Source organism: Esox lucius, chromosome 6 (genome assembly GCF_011004845.1).
Source record: "Esox lucius isolate fEsoLuc1 chromosome 6, fEsoLuc1.pri, whole genome shotgun sequence".
In the NCBI taxonomy this organism is placed as follows: domain Eukaryota; kingdom Metazoa; phylum Chordata; class Actinopteri; order Esociformes; family Esocidae; genus Esox; species Esox lucius.
The window spans coordinates 28,414,512-28,437,440 of NC_047574.1; the positions used below are offsets into that span (position 1 = coordinate 28,414,512).

Consider the following 22,929-nt stretch of genomic DNA (forward strand, 5'->3'; position numbering starts at 1 on the left):
CCTAGATACTTAAACTCCTCCACTTGAGGCAGGCACTCTCCACCAACCTGAAGTGGGCAAGCCACCCTTTTCCGACTGAGAAATATAATTTCCATTGTAACCAAGTAGGGAATACTACATAATTGAACTTCATTCCTCTATGAGGTACTGGTTTTGGCAAATAACCGCCAAGTTCAAAAGCATGAAAACAGTTACAAATTATGGGTGACTATTTGCTCTATGATGTAATATGTTCATGTCTTGATTCACCAGCTGTAATTTCAAATATATAACCTTTACATTATATTGTTTAGCAGATGCTCGATCAGAACTATTTCCAGTAAGTAGTAAATGCCTAAATGTTTATACTTTCAAAAACACAGTTTGAGGTAGTTTTTTACCGTTGCATCATCAGAATGGTCATTCAGTTGAATAAAATAGATGTTGGCAGTTGAGCACCACAAATATGATTTTCTTTCATGTTATACTGTAACTAGCGTACATCCCAGGGTCCCAATTTACACCACAACTCAGAAGCCTCAAGTCCACGATACATAACATTTTATTCTACATGATATTTTTTGATACAATCAAGTTCTCATGCAAGAGTTTGATAAACATTAGAGAAAACAAACAAGCATTCCTCTGACTAAATACAGTACGGTAAAATCATGTTGACTGGAGGAGAGGTTCATATTTTGATGTGCCAATGTTGCTGTTGTGTCTTATTAATGGGTTGCCTTCAGTAGGTAAAACATTTGATAATGTTGCAATCTGTACCTTCTTTATCTCCCATGGCCATAACACACACAAAATGAAGTTAAATTGCACTTTGAAGGCCTTGAAATAAAAACACTTCATTTTCACAGCTTGGAAAGTAATACTGATGGAGAAAGAATTAGATTGGTTCTTTGGTAAGAAATAGGAATTTATAAGATACCCAAGATGAAAATGCAGATCAATAAAATTGGAAAAGGTTCAGTGCAAATAAACTCTACATGAGAACCAGATATGGAAAGAATGAACTAACACAAAAGATTTACTACCACACAGAGGCCAAACAGTGATTGGCGAATTCTACAATCAAACAAATGAAAGGTGCATTTATATGCAGGAGGTCTGTATTGCTTTTTCCAAAAATCAAGAGGTAATTCCCATTAAGGCACCCCTTCCTTTGGATGGAAAGACATTTTCCCAGTTTTGACAATAATACTGATAATTTGTGTTTAATAATACAGTTCAGCTTTTTTGTGTGCAAAATGATCATATTGTTCCACCCCTTTGATATACAATTTAGCTGAACATTTGACTTTAAATCCATTTTAGTTCATAACCATTGAATGCTTTGAACATGTGCCTATGAAACGGATTCAGTTCTAGCCTTCAGTCACATTTGTCCATACTTCATTCTTCATAGCATTCTTGTAAACATTAAATGACAGTGACTGACATAAATGTGTCAATGTTGTCCCTTAAGTGGTGTTTCAGTCAAAAGAGGTGAGGCATAACCTCAACAAAAACATAGGAAACGGTGAGATCCAGAAGATGCTTTAGACTTAAAGTTTAGCATAGAACAAAACTTAATTCTTAACTGTGGCTTTGATATGTTACAAAGCCCTGAACATAAATGGGGTGAGGTGGTTTATACTTAAACCAGTGTAAAGTGTAAAAGAGAGATGCAGACACAAACAGGGAAAATTACCTTCTAGCATGCAGGTATCTCAACTCCATATAACGCCATGGGAGCTGCATAACAACCTGAAGGACAGCGTTAATAGTCTAAACATTTTAAATAAATACATTAAAAGAGCAAACTTGCCTGTATAAAAATTGGTTTGCGGGGTTGAAGCTACTATGTTCACTTCAGGTTTACAACAGGTTTTAAGGAAACAAGCAAAAATGACCAGGAAACCCAATTTCTATCAGCTAGAGTCACTAATGAAACACACTAAACAAACAGAAGTACTGCAAATACTGCAGAAGTCATGAGCACAGGACTAGGTCTACAATAAGCACCACTACGCAAATCAAAACATCAGCTGTCAAAATGCAATGCAGTTGCATTGACGGATGTGTCCTGTGGATATATTGGGAAGGCAATGAAAGACATCATGACAAGGCTCTTGGGTAAGAACTCAGTATTAGAAGGAGGAAGGGGAGAATAGACTTACCTGCATTAGGACACCGCAAATGTGGGGACATGCATCCACACCAACCCTCTTTAAAATGACAAAAACTGAAATAATGGTCTCACTGAATGAACTTAGTAGGTTGATAAAATACTTTGAAACATTTAAAAAAGTATATATCTAATCTTAAATGGACAAGTTTCTCATTCCATTAATGCTTTTCGTTAAATGAGAAAATAGAGTAGAGTAATCTAACAATGTTGTAAAAAAACAATAATAAAATAATAAAAGTCTATCAAAAATGTAAGCCCTAACACTACACATCGCGCAGGCAACAGTAGCTACGAAATAGCTGTGATACAATTTAGGTAGCAATAAATTAGAAACCAGATTCTGTTTTATTCCTCTTTTAAACTACCAAACACAAAGCTCTCTGGGGTTTTGAGAATAACCATGATATGAAATACGCGTATAACCACTGCTTGGTATTCATATCAAGACCGAGGAATGTCCCAATCCCCAACAATACTAATTTCTGTGGATGAAACCTAAAGATCTCTGAACCCAGTGAAAAACACCAGAAAGCGCAGACATCCGGATTGCCTCAACTACACAAAGGCTCACATAACACACACATTAGCAAAGCCGGTATACTAAACTAGACAAGCTGCATCTTTAAGTGGGTATGGGTGGAGATGTAAGGCACTATAGTCTGTTTTATAAATGTAACATCCCCTCCATCTTCAGAGGTTGATCATACAGTCTGGGGAAGTGGCAGCACAGGGTTACAACAGTTACAACAGCATCTCTCCATCCATCCCATATTCATCTTAACCACCATCATCAGCATTCAAACATTCACCAGGTCCCCACTGACATTCTGCCTGTCTGTCCAGGCATTCTTCTGAAAACCTCTTCCGCTGTGGTGTATGAGAGAGGAAAATGTGGTAGCATGAATGTGATGGTCCCAGATTCAATCTTCAGTCAATCACAGGGTAAATCCCCTTCCACAAAAAAACATATTGACCTGCGGGACCTCTCGAGGAAAAAGCATGGAAGAGCAGGAAGAAGAAGGCTGAAAATTCTGAAGCGAAGTCGGGGTGGACCTACAGTCGGGTAAACGGGCCCACGTGGAGGGGCCCTCTCAGTTTTGGAGAGGAACAGGATGAGGTGAGAGTGGAGAAGGAGGGGGAGGAGGGGTAGGGAGCAGGAGAGGAGGAAGATGAGCGGGGCTCAGCATCATTGGTCAGCGGGAAGACACTGGAGATGGCTACATCCACGATACCTTGGCACAGCTCGGGGTAAAGTTTCCTAGAGGATGGACGGTAACAGCGCAGTTAATTAAATGTCAAAAATCTGATTGACATTACATGGGGCGAAGAAAAAAAATATATATATATCTAGGCTCCAGAAACTTTACAGAAAGTAAATTGAAAATCAATTCCAAGAAACAATTTTACACTCAAAAAACATTTAGATTCACTGGGAAGTCAGAGAGATCCAAAAATATAACATTAATGAAAACTCTAAACATTGAACAATGGAGCAGACATTTTCAAAGGAATTCAAATTTAATCAAGAGCCCCTCGGTGGGGCAAAAACAAGCGAGAACTAGCAAATAAAATACATCTGAGCAGAGAGCAGAGCCTTAGACATGACCCAAAGCTCATTTCAGATAATTGGTGAATAATTAAATCAAAGTGTCACACAAACTTAGCAGGCAGAATTAAATTCTGAAAGAATAAATTGGAGGGGAGGCTAGGCTGAGATGGATATGAGTTAAAAAAAAAAACATGAAATAAAATGCACTGGAAACAGCCAGCAACAACAAAAGGAATATAGGTGGAATAAGTGTTGTAGATCTTACATTGACAAGCACAATCAACACTAATTTCTCTCTGCATGAACAAACAAAAACATTTGAGGCGTATGTCAATTGGACCACTTAGAGGCAAAATAGGCAAATACGCAGACAAAATAATAATTCTGTAATTACATTAGATTGTATGTTTAGAATGCTGCTACTAGCATATGGACATGTTTTTGTAAACAATGAAATCAAGATTACACTTTACATTTTAAGATAAGTGCATTGGAATGCAGGATTTCAACATGGTCAATAAGGACCAGTAATGGAAAGTTTGATTCAGATTAGGAGGCTATTGCGAACATGTTGTACATTTGTAAAAGATGGTTTAAACTAGGTACATTTATAACAACTAGGCATACAAAAACCACATTTCTTAATACATTTGAAATTAGGTTTAGTTGCAGCTTCAACACAACTAGATTGAAGTGTTCTGCTTGATAGCAGCAAGGGCTCCAGATTATTTCCAAAAATAACCAATTGTTTATGTACTGCACATCACCACTAACGCCATTGAAAGGTTTCCCGAACCTTATAACCTATGCGCCTCATATTTGCGTCAGTATGTTGGGAGCTAGGAAACTTGATCAGCATCATACAGTGCCTTCAGAAAGTATCCTGACCGCATCACCTTCTCTACATTTTGTTGTGTTACAGACTAAATCTATTTATATAAAATCTCTTTTTTTTAAATAAATTGGCACAGATAAAAAATATATATATGTTTTTCCATGTCATGATTTTGTAAAGACTGACAATTATTATTTCATAAATTATAAGTGTATAACAAGAAAATGTGGAGAAAGTGAAGGGGTCTAAACACTTTCAGACAGCACCATATTATTTATTTTGTCCAAATGAATTGAGTGAGTCTGGTTTTTGTAGAATGATCTTCGCTGTCTGACTAACAGCAAAAACACTTAAGGTTCTGCCGATGGAACCAATTAAAAATAATTGAAAAGCCAAGAAATAGGATAGAAAAAAGCAAAACTGGGGTTGCAGGCTAGAGACCATTCCACAACCATTAAAGATACCATAATGATGAAACAGGATACTGACAATAAAACAGTGTAAAGTAATTATATGTAAATCCAATGACAGTTCATTTTACAGTGAACAGTTAAAAATGTTTTCCCAAAAGGTATTGAGAGAACAAACCAAGTAAGAAGAAAGGGAAGGAGAGGAAGATAAAAAGACACTAAAGGTGGTATTATGCTACACACCTACGTTTATGCCGATTGAGAGGAGTATATAAAATATTACTCACTGTGCGCACGCTGGAGCTCCATTGATCTCGATCAGCCACACCTTGAAGCTCTCATCCACCATAAAGTCGAAGCCGAAGAGCTGGAAGCTCTGATAGGACAAGTGCTTAGTGCTAATTGCTGGCTCGATGCATGTCAGACAGCTCCTAGGAAACCAGCCGGAAAAAACATTCTTAGGAGTTGGAGTTGACTAGTCGTGAAGCATTTGTCTTCACATGGCTATTGGCAGAAAGATGCATGTAATGAAAAGGTCACGTTTGCAAGGCTATTATTTTTATATATATATATATAACACACACACACACAAGATTGTACTGCTACCCTCATGGGGACCAGAAAATAGAAACTGCATGCTCCCTTGCCCTAAACTTAACCCTAAACCGAACCCTAACCTTAACCTTACAATAAACCTTAACCTTACAATAAACCTTAACCTAACCTTAACCTAACCTTGACCCTAACCCTGACCCTGACCCTAACCCTGACCCTAACCCTGAACCTAACCCTGAACCTAACCCCCAATAAAGTAACATTTATGCCTAAACTTTACCTAGATGTAATGCCTAACCTTAACCCTAACTTTAACCCTAATTCTAACTATAAAATCAATTATAAGTTTGACCCTAAACGCTGAGCCGGAAATTGACTTTTGCCTCACGGGGACTGGCAAAAGGTGCCAATTAGGTAAATTTTTTCTGGTTTTACTATACTCATGGGGACATTTGGTCCCCATTCGTTCAGTAAGACCTAACCGCGCGCACACACGCACGCGCACACACACGCACAGTTTCCCACTTACAAAGCATGTAAAAGTCTGTAATTTTTATCATAGGTACTCTTCAACTGTGAGCGACAGAATCTAAAAAAAAAAATTATCCAGAAATTAACATTGTATGATTTAAGTAAGTCATTTGTATTTTATTGTATGACATAATATTTTGATACATCAGAAAAGCAGAACTTATTATTTGTGAGTGAGTGGAGTTTAGACCAAAAAGCTCCATTTTGTCTCATCAGACCACATTACCTTCTCCCATTCCTCCTCTGGATCATCCAGATGGTCACTGGCAAACTTCAGACGGGCCTGGACATGCGCTGGCTTAAGGAGGGGGACCTTGCGTGCACTGCAGGATTTTAATCCATGACGGCATAGTGTGTTACTAATGGTTTTCTTTGAGACTGCGGTCCCAGCTCTCTTCAGGTCATTGACCAGGTCCTGCCGTGTAGTTCTGGGCTGATCCCTCACGATCATTGATGCCACACAAGGTGAGCTCTTGCATGGAGCCCCAGACTGAGGGAGATTGACCGTCATCTTGAACTTCTCCCATTTTCTAATAATTGCGCTAACAGTTGTTGCCTTCTCACCAAGTTGCTTGCCTACTGTCCTGTAGCCCATTCCAGCCTTGTGCAGGTCTACAATTTTATCCTAGATGTCCTTACACAGCTCTCTGGTCTTGGCCATTGTGGAGAGGTTGGAGTCTGTTTGAGTGTGTGGACAGGTGTCTTTTATACAGGTAACGAGTTCAAAGATGTGCAGTTAATAAAGGTAATGAGTGGAGAACAGGAGGGCTTCTTAAAGAAAAACTAACAGGTCTGTGAGAGACGGAATTCTTACTGGTTGGTAGGTGATCAAATACTTAATAATAAATTATTTAAAAATCATGAGATTTTCTGGATTTTTGTTTTAGATTCCGTCTCTCACAGTTGAAGTGTACCTATGATATAAATTACAGACCTCTACATGCTTTGTAAGTAGGAAAACCTGCACAATCGGCAGTGTATCAAATACTTGTTCTCCCCACCGTATATAATAGCACCCACACACACTTCAATAAAGTAGGAACAATCAGCAAAGCAGGAGAAGTAGCTACCTTATGATCTGTTTGATCTGAGGTAAAATGCTGGTCTCCAGCACTACGTTGTGGGTGCTCAGCAGGTACTGCCGGAACTCGTCAAAGAACATCTCGTTGCCTTCCTCGTAGCGGCCATAGTTTTGCGAATGCTCTTTCTGGATGCAGTGGTTGGTCAGGTGGCTGGTCATGTCCTGGAAATTGGAGGCATCGTAGGGCTCAGAAGCTGTCCGCAGCACACCCTCCCGGTACAGGTAGATGTTATACTGATGGTCCACAAGCACCCAGCTCCTACAAACACAATAGCACACCCACAATGTAAATGACAAGGGCAAAATGCCAGAATGGCTTTGATTCTGTTGCTTTTCCTCTAGCATCCTAAATTGCCCTTGAGAAGTATATGGTCATTTGTTGGTCATGCATGTATCAGAATCAGCTTTATTTGCCAGGTACGTGTACACATACGAGGAATTTGACTCTGGATTATACAGGCTCATGATGTGCTTACTCACAAAAAAACTTAAACAAAGGACACTCAGAGTCACAGACTGCAATATACAATACACATAAATCCATTTTAGACATGTATAAGAAAAACACTAATTGTGCTATGACAAACAAACATCTGTACCAGCAGCTTACCTGATGTCAAATTTGCGATTGCCAGGTTGCAGCAGTAGTGGTCTTTCTAAGTACTTTTGAATGACATGAACCTGCCCTTGATTATCAATGAAGTCCAGCAATTGATTTGCATCATGGGATATCAAAATTCCAGCACCTGGAAGAAGAATACCAAAATGTTGTCTTTGTACTCAATACTTAAAATAGATATTTTTCCAATGATGTGTTGGTACCTTGGTGAAGTCCAACAAAAGTTTAGCAAAGATAAGGCAAGCATTAGCTCAAAAAGTGAGCTTATTTAGGAAGCAATATGACTACCTTTCGCTCCAGCAGATGATTTAGCAATCCACACTGTTCCCTCTCTGCTTTCCTTCTTTGAGTGATAAGAGGCTAGGAAAACTTCTCTTTCATCTGTCTTGGGGTTACTTTTCAGGTGGCTTATGCCATTCTTTGCTGGAGCAACAGGAGTGTTGAGGTTAGTGGGATAGATGATGTAGGATTCAGGCAACCAGTTTCCAGCTTCTGGCAGCTCTGGACTAGTCTTGATTAACCTGCACAATGTGATAAAGTACGACATTGGTGATACAGTATCAAACGAAGAACTGTGACCTTTTCAAATTGCCACGGCTTTATAATACCTACTTGACTAAAGATGCTTTGCGGCACAACTTATCTGCCCCTCTGTAATAATTTACCAGTTGCATAAGTCCAGGTTCATGACCTGTGGAGAATAAATTAACATGTAGACAAGAAAGAAATTAAAAAGTGAGAGCAACAGGGGCTGTTTAAAAATATTTTGCAGTGTAACATTTATGTATGTGGTCATTTTGTGAGCTCAAATTTGGCATTGTAGTGTGTCCAATAAGGCCTACTTGCAGTGTACTCTGACATATCTAAAGAGGATGCTATTCAACAACCAAAGATACAATAGATTAAGTTTCCAGATAGTCAAAGCCAAATTCTTAATTGTGAACTGAACCAGGGGTAGCCCACAAACCAAGAGGTCAGGATAATTATGTTTCAGGAAGGCAGTAAATTTATTTTTATTTAGCATAATGCAGAAACAAATGTTGACGTTGCGGTGTGATTAGAAAGGAAGCTTTGTCCCTCAACTTAGACATTCATATTTAAATGTATTTAAAAATAATAATAATATTTAAACTTAAAAATCTAAATTATGTCAAACAAATCCAAACAGTAATTACAATGGAAGACCATTTACAAACATGCTTTGTGGTACAAGTAATCTTACCAAGCCGTCCAAATGGCAGTCTGTTCCTTTCGCCCAACATCAAATTGAATCGGGGATTATCCCTTTTCAGCCTCTTCCATTGTCCGGTTGCGACGAGAATTTTGGAAACTTCAGCATAAACGGTGCTGTTCTCATCTCGGGCGACAAATGTATACATCGGTGCATTCATATTACCCCAAAACGAATTGTACCAAAGCACACAAACAAACGATTGGTATGCTAGATCCGGTGTGGCAATTGAAATTAGCAGACAGGTTGGCAAGCGCTATCTCGAGGACCGCTGTGGCATGATGATGATGAAGTCATGTCCAGGTTCTAAAAAAGTGCTGCGCGTGTTTTTGTTAGTAATGAATGTCTTTCATTATCACAAAATGTCTACTTCATGTTTCCTTTATCCGGTCTACATTTCTGCAGGAGTCCCAAGATTTACTGTGGTCAACTGAGCCGACTCCTAGTTTAGGGTGTGACAACTGGACCACGTCTGGCTCCTCCGATCCTTGTATGCTAGCTAGTTTGCTTAGCTAGTTGTCTATGCGGTTAGCTTACTTGCTTTCGCTTACTCTGGTAGCTGGATGTATTTCTTCACTGTTTGACTGAGTATCTGTGTAAGCTAATACTTGCATACGTTTCTTAACTGATTAGTTAGGGTTAAACAATCAAAGAGAAGATATCCAAATTGTCTAATAGCAGATTCACTGCTCTCTATTCTGGATCACTCTGTCGTCATATTGCTGGTCACATGGAACATAGATAAACACTTAATGCATTGAGTTGTGGTTATTGTAGTCTTCTTATTCTTGTAGTATGAGAGCAGCCCATCCCATAAACATTTGGCCCATCCGGGTACTTGGCCTTCGCGTCATGCTCCCGCCCCTTTTTGTGGGTAAGCAGCCCATTTAATTTGACTGGCGGTGAATAAAAAATCCGACGTCTTTGCCAATTCATTCATACAAAATAAGAAAGCCGTATTGTTTTTTTTTAGCTATAAGGAACACAAACACTATGGCCAGTCAGGCAAACAATTATTTTATGTCGCAGGTGGCCGGAAGTGTCTTCCTCATAGGCTATATACAACTACCTTATTGAATCTCCAGGTAATGTATTTATGAGATCTATCACATTACTTTTGCTGTTTTGGTAGTCTGTCCAATGTGACGTTACTGTAAACGAATTAAATCTCTAACATGTTTAGAAAGCTGACTAGCTAACACCCTGCAAGGTAGGCTACAAATAAATTATGTGCATTGCTACAATAGTTTGCGATGAACAGTTACATCTGTTTTAACGATTCAATTCCCTGTTATTTTCTATCATGGCATTAATGCTGCATTTAGACTCACGTTTAATTGGGATTATTATGACGATAATCATGACACAATCACTTTAGTGAAGTGAATGTTCAATGTCCTGCCTTTTCATTGCAGCATCAACATTCATTTATTTGACTTTTAACATTGTAACAGAATGGGGCCCTACTTGACCATTTTCACCCTCTCTGTGGATGGCCTGAAGCCACAGATCTCTTCTTTTGCTGTCCTTCGCTTTTTTGGTAAGTAAAGAAAAGCGTAAACTAGCGTATTTTCTCTTATTCGACGCGCAAAACAGAACGCAGCAGCTTTTGGCAAGATACATATTGACTCATACAGAAAAAACTATTATATATTCTGCAGTGAACTGTAGGAAATATTCTGTAGATTCAAAGTATGCTGGAAAATCAAGGGGCACTGTGTATTTGCAATTGTTGCTGGCATTATACTCTGCCCATATTTGCATGATCATATACTTGCAGACTAATCTTCTTGTAACAATGTACATGGAAGCATTTTTTCATGGCATTCACCATTGGATGAATATGTTCTGACATTAATGCACAACTTTTTTTCTGTTAATTCATATAAAATAGAACATCTCAAGTTGTTTTGAATGAATTAATTAATGTTATCTCCAAATAGGACTGCTTTAATGAACAAGCACACATAGGGACCACAACTACTTCCATCTACCTGGGCTTTGAAATTCCCACAACAGGGATAAAATTCATATTTCAGAACAATGTCCATAACCTTTGCATGGAAAGCCAAATAGTGTAATGCCAGATACTTCTGTAGTGGGTGATGAATACCATGCAGTTCATTCTCATGCTACTTTAAGGAGTCCATTAATTGAACATTCAGTGTTATACAGTAATGTGCATCTACTTTCTTTTTAATATCTATAGCCAAATTCACAGGTATTATTACGTTCTCAAAACACTACCAATTGAGTGGTACGTAGGTAGAACAACCATCCTTTCGTAGCTGTTGGTTAACAAAAGACGCAGGGCACATCAGCACAAAGTGATCCTCCAAATGTGATTTTATAAGATCAAGATACTCATCATGTATCTTATCATTGAACCAATTTCCATTGCTTATTGTATCAAAATCCCTAACAGCCAGTTAAGATGGTTTTCTGTGAGTTGGCTTAGGAATGCCTTTCTTTTGAGAGGAATCACATTCCTTGCATTTGTCAGTGCACATGTGAATTACTTATTTCTGACCAAAGAGAACTTCTACACTACTTGTAAGATCATATGCAAGAAGACAGAATGTTTCCTTGTGCAAGAATTTCTTTACTAATTCAAAAGTATAGCCCACCAGCAATTTTGATGTCTTAGTGCAGTTTGCATGCCAAAGCTGGTCATGGTACAGTTTCATAAATGGGTATTAATCTGAAAATGTGACTATACTGGAAAGAGTATGTGTGTTTTCTAAATATGGATGGTAAAGTAAAGCTTCTAGGTAAGTGCATCGTCCTGTGTGCATTTTTATAAGCAAGGTCTTTGGGGTATGGGGAACAAAACAGTTGGAATGTTGGGATGTTGTTGATTTCTTAGACATATTACATGCTCTGCTCTGTTATTCTGAAACAAGGTATTCACCAATGCTTTCTTCAGAAATCTCCCTTGGTTCTACTATAAGTTGTTTTGTGTGTAGGCTGTTAATGTAGAGCAGGTCATTTGCTAAGATTTAAGCAGATAGAATTTCCTGAACAAAAGGTTCAACTATATGTTTTACACAACTATAATGACGTTTTTGTTGAACCATGGATTGTGAAAACATGGTTGAAACCAATGCTGCTAAATGTGAAATTGCCTTTTTGAAGTGACAAGATGGTTTTAATTGATCAGCTCTAAGTAATCTCTTATAGCATTCTTGAAATGCTGAAGTATTATTTAGTAAAATGAAAATTGGTAAAACTTCATCCACTGTATGGTTGGAGAAGTATTTATACTGTGGAATCAGAAATCTCAACTCTGAATCATCACTCTATACAGTCTCCTGAACATTTCCTACAATACATTAACTGCGGCGTATAGAATAGTTTTTTCTGTATCGGGCAATATGTACATGTACTGTCTATTATAGTGTTTTGCATTGGGGGCGTGGAAAATATTGTGTTCCTAAATGCAGCACACCATTCCCCATGACTAGACAGGTTTTTCTTACTCAACACACTCTCCTGAACATTTCCTACATTGCTTTCTCTGTGGGACATTGAATCGTTTTTGAGCTTTGAAGCAATATGTATTCCATATTCAGTCATTCGCATTGTCTGAATTTTGACCTTGGAACGTGTTTTAATACCCACTTTTTATTTAAATTACTCTTAAATATGATCAAGTATTAATTGTTGTAAATGTTTTGAGAGGTACATTTTCTTAGAACAATTCATGAAATAATTTTGTCAGTTTTGAAGTGATTCATTGGCCTCAATGTTCAAATTTTTCATGACCCTGTTTTTTAAATGTGTTTTTTAAGTTTTGCTCACAAGATGCTGATATTGGTATCTTCAAGTGTGGTCGGAAGAGAATTTTCAAGCGTTGTAAAACGAGGAATTTACCACTGATGTTACAGTTACAGTAGAAATTCACTCTGGATATAACATCATAATATTTCACTGTTGAATTGGCATTGGTAACTGGTTTTGAAATACTTATGCAATAAAATGCAAATTAATATCTTAAAAATCATACAATGTGATTTTCTGGATTTTTGTATTAGATTCCATCACTCAGAGTTGAAGAGTACCTACCCAGATAACAAAAATCATGCGGCCCAGATCTGGCCCAGATCCTTCATAAGTTCTGGGCCAGATCTGTAAAACGGACCTGGGCCGGTGTCCTTTAGCACAACGGGCCAATGCCGGTGCGGATCCGGTTTTCACATCTGGGCCGGCACTGGCACAGCTCCAGAACGGATGAGAATTATTTTATAGTCATTTGGCCCAAAGGTGGGCCAGATACTGGATCCGAGTCTCCAAGATACTCTAGGCCACATCTGGACTGGCACTGGGCCAGCTCCATTTATTAATTCTGGTCTGGATTCACACCACCTCTGGCCTCATCATACCACAAAACAAACCATATACAAAAATACAGATTTTATTTCAGTTAAAAAAATTTTTAGATGTTGTGCATGATTCAGCTTGTGCTATGGGTCCTAGTAATAGATATCAGTGAAGGTATACCATTTCTGTCTGAGAAGCCAAAGGGTTACTGGGATAGTTTCAACCACAGAACTTATGGCAGGCGCTAATGCCCATGCACAGTTACAATTATAGGATGGAAGTCTGCTACTAAGTTACTTTCATTCTCAATTAATCTGTTGATTTGTTTCTATTAACTGACTGGTCTATATAATGTATAACATATTATGACTTGTATTTACCAAGGTACACTAAAGCTGATGATACACGGAGCAACTTTTAGAGCAATCGTACTGGGCAACGTTGCCGTCAATGGTAATGAGTAAATATTACTACCGTAATCCCCTTCCCCCACCATCTTAAGACTTCTTGTTTTGATAGAACAGATGAGTGACACATTTAAAATTTTATTTAAAATACACATTTTACATTTTATTTAAAATGTCTGAGAAAAAGACAGGACAGAAACACATTTTTACAGCTCATTTCTGTCTTTAACAACTGTAGGAATAAGAAACTTCTTGTAGGAACAACTACAGGACAACTGTAGGAATAAGAAACTTCTTTACTACCACATACCTATGACACAGGTGTTTTTTTTGTGGTTATTTTTTTTAATTAAAGCAGAAAAAAAAGCTAAAGCCAGCAGAGAAACGAGATTCTACAGCCTAAACACAAGATGTAACGTTTTAATTAGCGATAAGTTTGTCTTAATAGATAATACCTGCCAGCCATTTAGATTTTAACCATTTTCCATGACCATGGTATAAATAACTAAGGTTTTATAGCCAAAATACAATATCCAACTTTAGTCATATGAAACCCAGAAAAAACTGCAAAATGTTCATATGCGTTCTTTGGTGGCTTTACAGGAAACATTGATGAGGCAAGTGAAGTGGGAATGCCACAACTCTCACATAACAAATCATCAGTGGTGGAAGAGTGGGGGATGGCCGATGCGTTCATTTCTGCATAAAAGAATGTTCAGTTAACAAAGATCAGTGATGCTGTTTTTAAATGCTACATTGCTTGTCAGCACCCAGTCACAAATGTGCTCTGATTTAATTTGGCATTCACTTAACAAGGGCTCGAACAATTCAATTTAGTATTGAACTGAATACTAAATTGCATCCATGCAAAGCTTCGTTTAATCCATATAACTATATAGAACACTGTTTTGCATGGACATTTATTACTGTCGCACATCGCGCTTATGCTGTGAACACAACGTAATTATGATGGCGCTGTTTGCAAAGTGGAGGAAGAGAGAGAAAATAGGGAGGGGCGAAGAAGAAAGTGTCTAAAGTATGGGATTATTTCAAGCTAAAAGAAAACAACTCCGTAATGTTGCAGTCCGTCCACCGTAAAACAAAATTTATGTCGCCTCGGCAACATCCCGACGGCACCTGATCAGAAAGCACCCGGTGTTCTGCCAGCGGACCACAGCCCCGCCAGCGGACCACAGCCCCGCCAGCGGACCACAGCCCCGCCAGCGGACCACAGCCCCGCCAGCGGACCACAGCCCCGCCAGCGGACCACAGCCCCGCCATTCATTAACCGTGGTAAGAGACCACAGCCCCGCCAGCAAGCAAGTCTCTTACCACGGTTAATGAATGGCCTCTCTGGCCATGGCACGTTCTTTGCGGCCACCTCCACGGTCAGAGGCCAGGTTGAACCAGCGGATGGCGTGCTGGTTAATCTCGTTGTCCGATGCGCTGCTAGCAGCTTGGTTCTTCCGTACAGCCTCTGTTAAGCGAGAAAGTCAATTGGTTGATGAGCCGTCATTAACAGAAATTCTGAAAATTACCTCTAAGTCAAGCCAATAACCCACTGTTTTGAGAAATGCTTTAGATGTTGCCCATGATTACTATTGTTGGTGTGGCAGTAGACCTACTTTTCTGTAGCCTTTCATTTAGTAACTCAAAACAAATGAATAACTAATCACATCTAGATTGTATTGGATCATCCTTAAATCTCAGTGCATCTTATCATTCAAAATGTATCTGTGTGGATTCTCTATCAGGTCATGGATAGGCATTGGTGGGTACCGGTTTCAAGGTTTCCCACGGTATGAAAAAGTAAAGGTTACAAAACCACAATTTTTACCGTTGCTATGTTATTAATCTGCCAAAGATGTAAAGTACAGGAATCCCACAGCGTAAAGAGTAACACGGCCCTCCCCCTCTGTTTGGTGCAGTAGTCAGTGGCCTGTGTAGGATGGCCGAAGGAGAGGAACCCCTCAACATTTCCCCAGTATCTCCAGGCAGAGGACATTTAGGGGAATCACGTTTTCTGACAGCTCTTTCAGAGGTGTGTCAAGCAGGCTACAGACTCTTTTTAATGTCGTTCAGAAATTTTCAAACTAAAAGCTCTCAATTCAACTCCAAGTAAAGCATTACGTGATTATGTGAGTAACCGGTGCTGTCATGACTGCAATCTATTTCAGCACCGCTATCGAAGTATTTTTTTATGTTTATTTTTTGGCTTTAAAGTTGCATCCCTTATATCTAAAAATCCATCCATCGTCAACCACTTATCCTGCGTACAGGGTCGCGGGGGGCTGGAGCCAATCCCAGTTTACGTTCGGCGAAAGGCAGGGTACACCCTGGACAGGTTGCCAGTCCATCGCAGGGCCACACCTAGACGAACAACCACTCACACTCACATCTAAGGACAATTTAGGGACACCAATTAACCTAGCCTGCATGCCTTTGGACGGTGGGAGGAAGCCGGAGTACCCGGAGAGAACCTACACAGACACGGAGAGACACATGCAAACTCCACATAGAAAGGCCGGGGCAACCGGATCGATCGATCGATCTATATTTAATTGTTCTCATCTACTAGTCACCTCCACATATACTACAATACGTATACTAAAATACTTACTGGTGTTTGTCAGCATTTCTTTAAAACCTCTTTTCCCATTTACTCCTTTCCAATGAATCTGTTTAATCAGTACAGTAAACAACAGTTTAGCTTTGAAAAAATGGGTTACAAATTAAACTCCATCAATACAAACAAAATTCTCTTTTTTCTTGTTTTAAAATAAAGTCGATATACCACCTGGCCCTACATTGTTACCATACCATGTTTTGCTTAGCATGCGAGTTTCTTGCATCTTTAAGCCAACTCCTCCACTTCAGACATGGTGGCCAGCAGAACACTGACATTTTGAGGCATCTCAGCCATAGGAGTTTCCGTCCCCATTCTTGCAGCAATGTCATTTACAGCAGCAGCCAGCTGCATTTGCTGCTCCTTGATATGTTCCAGCAAAGTTAGAATGTGCAGTTCAGCTGCTACAAAAGGAGTTAAGAAACAATTATATTAAAAGTGCTGTTACATGAAAAATATGTTTTTTCATGTAACAGCACTTACAGCCGGTACGGCTCTGACTACAGCGTTTCACATCTAACAACGTCACACAAAGAGGAGCTACAGGAAGCCGTGTTAGAGTCTTGTTCAGCTCACGTTTATTTACATGTCCGCTCTGGTTTAATCATTTCAGACACGCAGACAATAACTGCAGACAGGTGGCTGGCAGAAATATTTAGAATACATCAGAAACAATCAGTTTAATGGCTCACTACCGTTAGCACTCCTCCACTGATAAACACGGCATTAGCTTTGTGGCTCATTTAGCAACGGGCAGCTACCTGCTGTAACGTTACCTGATTGTAGAGAATATTTAGAAGTGATAGGGACAACTAGGGACAAATGGGGACCATTCACTAGAACTACCACACTGTTTCAGATTAAATCTACAGTTAATTTACGTCTGTCAACAGCTAGCTTTAAACACCCAGCTACCGTAACATTAAACTTGTTTGCCTCTGGTGGGCAAACTATGCAACACCCATGACATGAGTGAATGATCTGAGTCTGTTTCTCTTTTAATAGTCATATCTGCCGTTATAAACGGCCGATGCCAATGAAATTAGCTCAAATCGGTCGGCTCTAATACACACACACACACAGTATCCTTCTATAAGTATTTTTTTAAATAGCTCTTATTTAAACCATGTATACGGTCACAGAGTTAAAAAATATATATATTTTACCAGAGCAAGGAACAGGTCCAGTGCCAGTCCTCCCCAGTTTAAAAGTAGGGACAAAACAATGGCCTTGATAGTCATTTGTGAGAGGAGTGGCAGTGATCCGGCGCCTAGGACTTGAGGGCATGCGAGACGTAGGGGTAGGAACAAGTGCCACTGGAGCTGAGGAGAGGTAGATTGAACATATTATTTTTGCTAACAGGTGAGTACTTTGATAAGAAAAGCTTAACAAAAATACTCTATTGTGGTACCTGTGTAACTACCACGATCACATTGCCTCAGATCAGGCAGAGGTCCAGCAGAAATCTGGCATGGAGGACTTGAAGGCATGCAAGGTGGAAGGACGGGAACAAGTGGTGCAGCCGCTGAGGAGAAGGCATTTGACAATTTCATTATTAGGGTCCAAGCACTGACAACATATTTTAAAACAGCCCTTGTTATCTTATAGAAGAAAATTTGCAGCATACGTATATTTGAAGAAAAAAAGAGACATTCAGAGGCAGATCAATGAACGTAGTAGAAGAAAGTAGGTGTAAGAAAAGGTGTTACTCAGGATTTCTGCAGGGTTTAGTCAGTCAAATTTAAGACCTTTTAAGACCTTTTTATGACCATTATGATTTAAATTTATGACTTACACGAATTACGAAAAATAACTTCCTTTCAAAAGTCTTTTTTTTATTGACTTTCATTAAAAGTAATAAGTTTCATTATTTAAAGATTCCATTTTCTTAAGAGTAACAAACTGAAGGCTCCCTTTTCCTAAGTATGAATAACACAGGAACAACACTTAATTATCACAATAATATATCAGTCAATATCCATAATTATCACGATAAATGTCAAATCTTTATTTCTTTCAAGTTTAAAGGCAGAGTTTTGCTCCTAACTGAAAGTTGTAGAAACCAGAGCGTTAATTGTGGTTTTAAACTACTCTATATTGTCAGAACATATCATGACAAACACTTGCCAAACAGGAGAACATTTACCAAATCTGAGGTAGAAAATTCAAACATTTGTCATTTTTCCTTAACAAAATTAATCTTTATTAGAAAATTAATTTCTTTTTAAATATTATCGAACATTTATCGAACTCTTGATATTGTTTTAGTCAAAGTTGCTCTTCTATCAGCTTGAATCAGTCGGCCCATTCTCCTCTGACCTCTAGCATCAACAAGGCATTTTCGCCCACAGGACTGCCGCATACTGGATGTTTTTCCCTTTTCATACCATTCTTTGTAAACCCTAGAAATGGTTATGCGTGAAAATCCCAGTAACTGAGCAGATTGTGAAATACTCAGACCGGCCCGTCTGGCACCAACAACCATGCCACGCTCAAAATTGCTTAAATCACCTTTCTTTCCCATTCTGACATTCAGTTTGGAGTTCAGGAGATTGTTTTGACCAGGACCACACCCCTAAATGCATTGAAGCAACTGCCATGTCATTGGTTGATTAGATAATTGCATTAATGAGAAATTGAACAGGTGTTCCTAATAATCCTTTAGGTGAGTGTATATCAATTGTAAGTCGCTTTGGATAAAAGCGTCAGCTTAATGAATAAATGTAAATGATACTTCATAACCAGGGGTTGAATGATACTACTGCAGTACAAGAACATACCAGTGGAATGAAGAAGTTCAGCATGATTCGGATCTGGCAGAGGTCTAGCGGAGAAGTTAGGAGTCGGTGGAGCAATAGGTGGTGCTGGAGTGAGGGAGAGATAAGTGGGTCTTGTATTGTTCCTCTCCTCTGGCTCACTTTCAGAGTCGGTATCACCAAAGATGAGCCTAACAAACAAAGCAACCCCCCCAAGGCCTAGTTAACAATGTAGCATTTGCAAAAAATACTAAAACTAGTTAAGACAATAAAAAATTGCACCTGCAACCAACTTTAAAATGTGAGAAATGTTGTGCTAAATGTCAATACTCAAAATATTTAATTAGTCGACACTATTAAGTTGCACTAGGAATCAGTTACTTCTAAAGTGCATTTAAATGCAAGATGCAATACCATTTCGACCTTTACCATTTGACATTCAGTGCATATAGCTATATCAGCAAAAGACAAAATGTTGTCTTGCAATACTTCTTTGTGAGATCTCTGAATAATTGTATCTGACTGCAGTAAATGGTCTTTTGTTTTTAAATAATGTATACGTGCAAATACCAAACCTTGGCTTAATTTTTCTTTTCCTAGCTACTACTACTTCTTGTTCGCCATCTGTATGTAACTCTGATGTATTACAGGTCAGCGAAGCCCTCAGCTTTTCTCTGGCTATTTGATAATCACCTGATCAGAATTGAGAAAAGATTAAATATTAGTTTATCTCTGGAAACTCACACCTCAGAAATTGGTGCTGTGTCCAAAATCACTGTTAACAATAAAGTGCATTAATAAATAAATAACACAGTGTGTGTGTTTGTGTTAAAAAATAAAAATATATTAAAAAATAAATATATACATTTAACCCAAGTGAGCAGTAAAGACAAAATGATACAGAGAATGTGTGTGTGACAGTGAGTGTGAAGTTGGCAGTTAGCTGTGAATGTAGCAATGTATGTGTGAGTGTAACGGTGAGAGTTAAGCAGTAAAGTTATAGCTGTGTAGTGTGTGTAAAGTTTAGGCTATGTGTCAGTGAATAAATGCCCCAACTCAAGACTCAAGCCAAGCTGATTTAAGTAAGTCCTGAATCCTGATGTTAGCAACAAGCTAAAGTGGCCCAGGCTCTTTAAGGTGTGCTGATCTTTAAGGTCAATCAGCTATTCTCATTTTAGTGATAGGCAGCTCCCTCGAGTTCTGCTCAGCTGAACTTAATGGGAGCTGTCCTGACAACCAGAGAGAACTATTGCTTATAGTTGTTAGACCAGATATTTGTAGCAATTGTCATTGTATATATAGAAAACTCAGGAAGTTATTTCTGCAAAAAATAAAAATACTTCTGTTTTCACATCTTTACTTTTTGCACCAAATTATAAAGAGTAGTATTGATTACTATCAGTATTGACAAGCAGTATCAGTATCAATAAAATCCTAACAAAACCCATCACTATGACAGGCTCTAATTTCTGTTTTCAGTTACACACATATACAAACCCAGTTAGCAAGTATTTGACAATTTAATACTTAATAGGTAGAAAAGTTGTGGAATAGGTACATTTTAGTGCACCCTTACCAGCTCTTGCGAGGACTCGAACGTCATACATTTTCCAGTCTGATCCTGGCACCTCATGTTTTCGAACAGCTCTGTTGATGCGTTCATCGCTTTTATAGCTTGGCCACAAAGTCGCACCATCTTCAAACCACGAGTCTGATATAATATTTACAGTGTTGGACTCTGTGAATTCTGCAACTATATACATCTGAAAAGGAAAATTATGCAGATTTATGTTATTATCCTTAAGTTTTTTTTGTTATTTTAACCCACCTTTTAAATACTATCTGTGATCATTATAGCAGCACGTGCACCGCATGTGGAGTCTTGTTAACAACGTAGCCTATCAGAACAAAACCAACCGGGTAGCTAATGAATTACATCTGCACTGGTGTGTTCACTGTCGTTGTATCTCGTGCTTGTAAAACATCTTTGCGTAGCGAGTCAATGGCTGAGCGAGTGAGAGAACGGCAGAAAGTGATGCGGAAAGCGAGTAATAAGTTGTCAGTCTGGAAGTAAATGTACAGAGTAGGTCACAGTGTGTCTGTTATTAAAAGTATGTCTGTTGTTTCCACAACTACTGCAAAGTGAAGGCAGTTAGCACTAGCAAACATCTCCCTGACCTTCAGACTGAAGGCTGAGCAGGACTGGACGGGGCGGAGTCACGTCACTACACACGCAGTTTTTTAAGGGGAAAGTACATAAACACAATATTACCAGGGTTAAATAACCAAGTCTTTTTGTCTCCCACTACTCAGCTCCTCATACTCACTTCTAAGCCACCACCACACCTATGCCCTATGACTATGCAAAAAGGGCATGACAACAAACCTATCTTTATAAGGTAGGAGCACACACTTATGAGATATCTCTGATGCTTTGGCCACCTTAAATGGCCCTGTTGGTTGACAGACAATAAATAGTTTAAGAAAATCTGAACTTGGGATAGCTGAAGAAATGTCCCATGTTTGTGAAAACTTTAAATACTACATGAATTTCTTCTGCTGTTTGAATGATGTTATATATACCACATATATCTTTGCCTATAGCAAAAACATTGTCACCTGTGGAAACTTTCATTTGCCATTTTTCTGTGTGTAGCTCTCTGTACTGTGCTTCTGCCTGAAGGCCATAAGGAACAGGTCCAACATAATGTTGCTTTTTTAAACCCTTACAAGGCAACTCAATTCTGCAAATATTTTGAACTTCTGATAACCTTCTTATTATCTGAGCAAGTGGAAATTCCGGCTTTCTTACAAACCTCTTCAGTTTATGGAGGTAATTCTCATACAGAAAGGCAGAGATAGAGTCCAAACAACCATGTAGTTGTACATCTGCAGATAAGTGGACCAAAGCATGCACATTATACACAAATGCATCTCTGCCGTACAGCTCCCCAAAGTGACTTACAAACATGGTGAGCAAAGTGTTTGCATAATTACTATACACCAAGCAGAGCTTTGGACTGACAAGGATGCAAATACCTGTATATAACAACATAAAGTTGTTATATACATTACTGTCTACATATGGTGCCAGAATAACAGGGCCTGTATACAAGAGAAATTGTCTTAACTCAGTTGCTTTCCAACGATCTAGCTCTCTGAGGGATCTTGGTTTCCTTGCAAACTCTGCCGGAATATACGAACGCATGTGAGTTCGACTTTCTGAAATCCTTTCAACAAGACTAGAGGACAAACGAAACTTCAAAAGGCCCCTCATCCAAATGTTTAACAATCGACGCATTACACCTAAACATGCAAGGTGCATGAAATCTAGGGGGAACTGAGTTACCATACCAACATCTAAGTCAGAAAATTCATGTGGTCCTCTATGATGATGGCCCTCATCAGCCCTCTCTGAAAATGATGAGTCAGTCCGTAACATGTAATCATTAATGGGGTATGTCATTCGCTTGTTAATGTAAACACCTGGCTGGCAACATTTATCACATCCATGGTATCCATTGTGAGCCTTTGTGTTTTTTACAAATGCCCTAGCAGGTGTATCACACACCACAGAATCCAGTTTGATGAACACCTTTTTCCCTTTGAAATCAAATCCTCTCTGCAGCTGCTGTAGCTCATGTGTGAAGTCTTGCAAAAATTCATTGGCAGCATTTGGTTTTTTTACACCACAAAAAATGCCAATAACAACAGGTTCCTTCATTGGAACGCTTAAAAGAAGTCCTAAAATAGGCCACAACTGCATATTTGTGCTTTTAAAAAGTGGTAACCCATCAATATTAACCTGCAGCCTAAATGTAAAGCCATCAGCAACACTGACAATCAGT

At 38.8% G+C, this 22,929-nt stretch overlaps 2 protein-coding genes across 7 annotated transcripts; both read right to left on the minus strand.

Moving 5' to 3' along the window:
* Positions 1 to 523: 523 nt before the first annotated feature.
* ttl (tubulin tyrosine ligase) lies at positions 524 to 9,707 on the minus strand. The gene is made up of 7 exons (XM_010903219.3): positions 8,964 to 9,707; positions 8,354 to 8,432; positions 8,030 to 8,262; positions 7,733 to 7,868; positions 7,112 to 7,381; positions 5,243 to 5,386; positions 524 to 3,419 (listed from the first exon to the last, which is right to left on the minus strand). Exons 1-7 carry the CDS (start codon positions 9,130 to 9,132, stop codon positions 3,215 to 3,217), a joined length of 1,236 nt encoding a protein of 411 aa, XP_010901521.1. The 5' UTR covers positions 9,133 to 9,707; the 3' UTR covers positions 524 to 3,214.
* A 4,148-nt stretch (positions 9,708 to 13,855) lies between these two features.
* LOC106023887 lies at positions 13,856 to 21,263 on the minus strand. 6 transcript variants are annotated; one of them, XR_004575819.1, is made up of 9 exons: positions 21,018 to 21,263; positions 20,658 to 20,844; positions 19,657 to 19,774; positions 19,106 to 19,272; positions 17,737 to 17,850; positions 17,492 to 17,647; positions 16,520 to 16,729; positions 16,320 to 16,377; positions 13,856 to 15,176 (listed from the first exon to the last, which is right to left on the minus strand). XR_004575819.1 is itself a non-coding variant. In XM_029120485.2 (7 exons), the coding sequence occupies exons 1-6, from the start codon at positions 20,842 to 20,844 to the stop codon at positions 15,037 to 15,039; spliced, it is 882 nt and encodes a 293-aa protein (XP_028976318.2). In that variant the 5' UTR covers positions 20,845 to 21,263; the 3' UTR covers positions 13,856 to 14,398; positions 15,032 to 15,036. The 6 variants fall into 6 exon arrangements, 2 of the variants coding, with proteins under 2 accessions (XP_028976318.2, XP_034148763.1); XR_004575818.1 differs by having other exon boundaries at positions 20,999 to 21,263; XR_004575817.1 differs by having other exon boundaries at positions 13,856 to 14,398; positions 15,032 to 15,176; positions 20,658 to 21,263.
* Between the last annotated feature and the right edge of the window lie 1,666 nt (positions 21,264 to 22,929).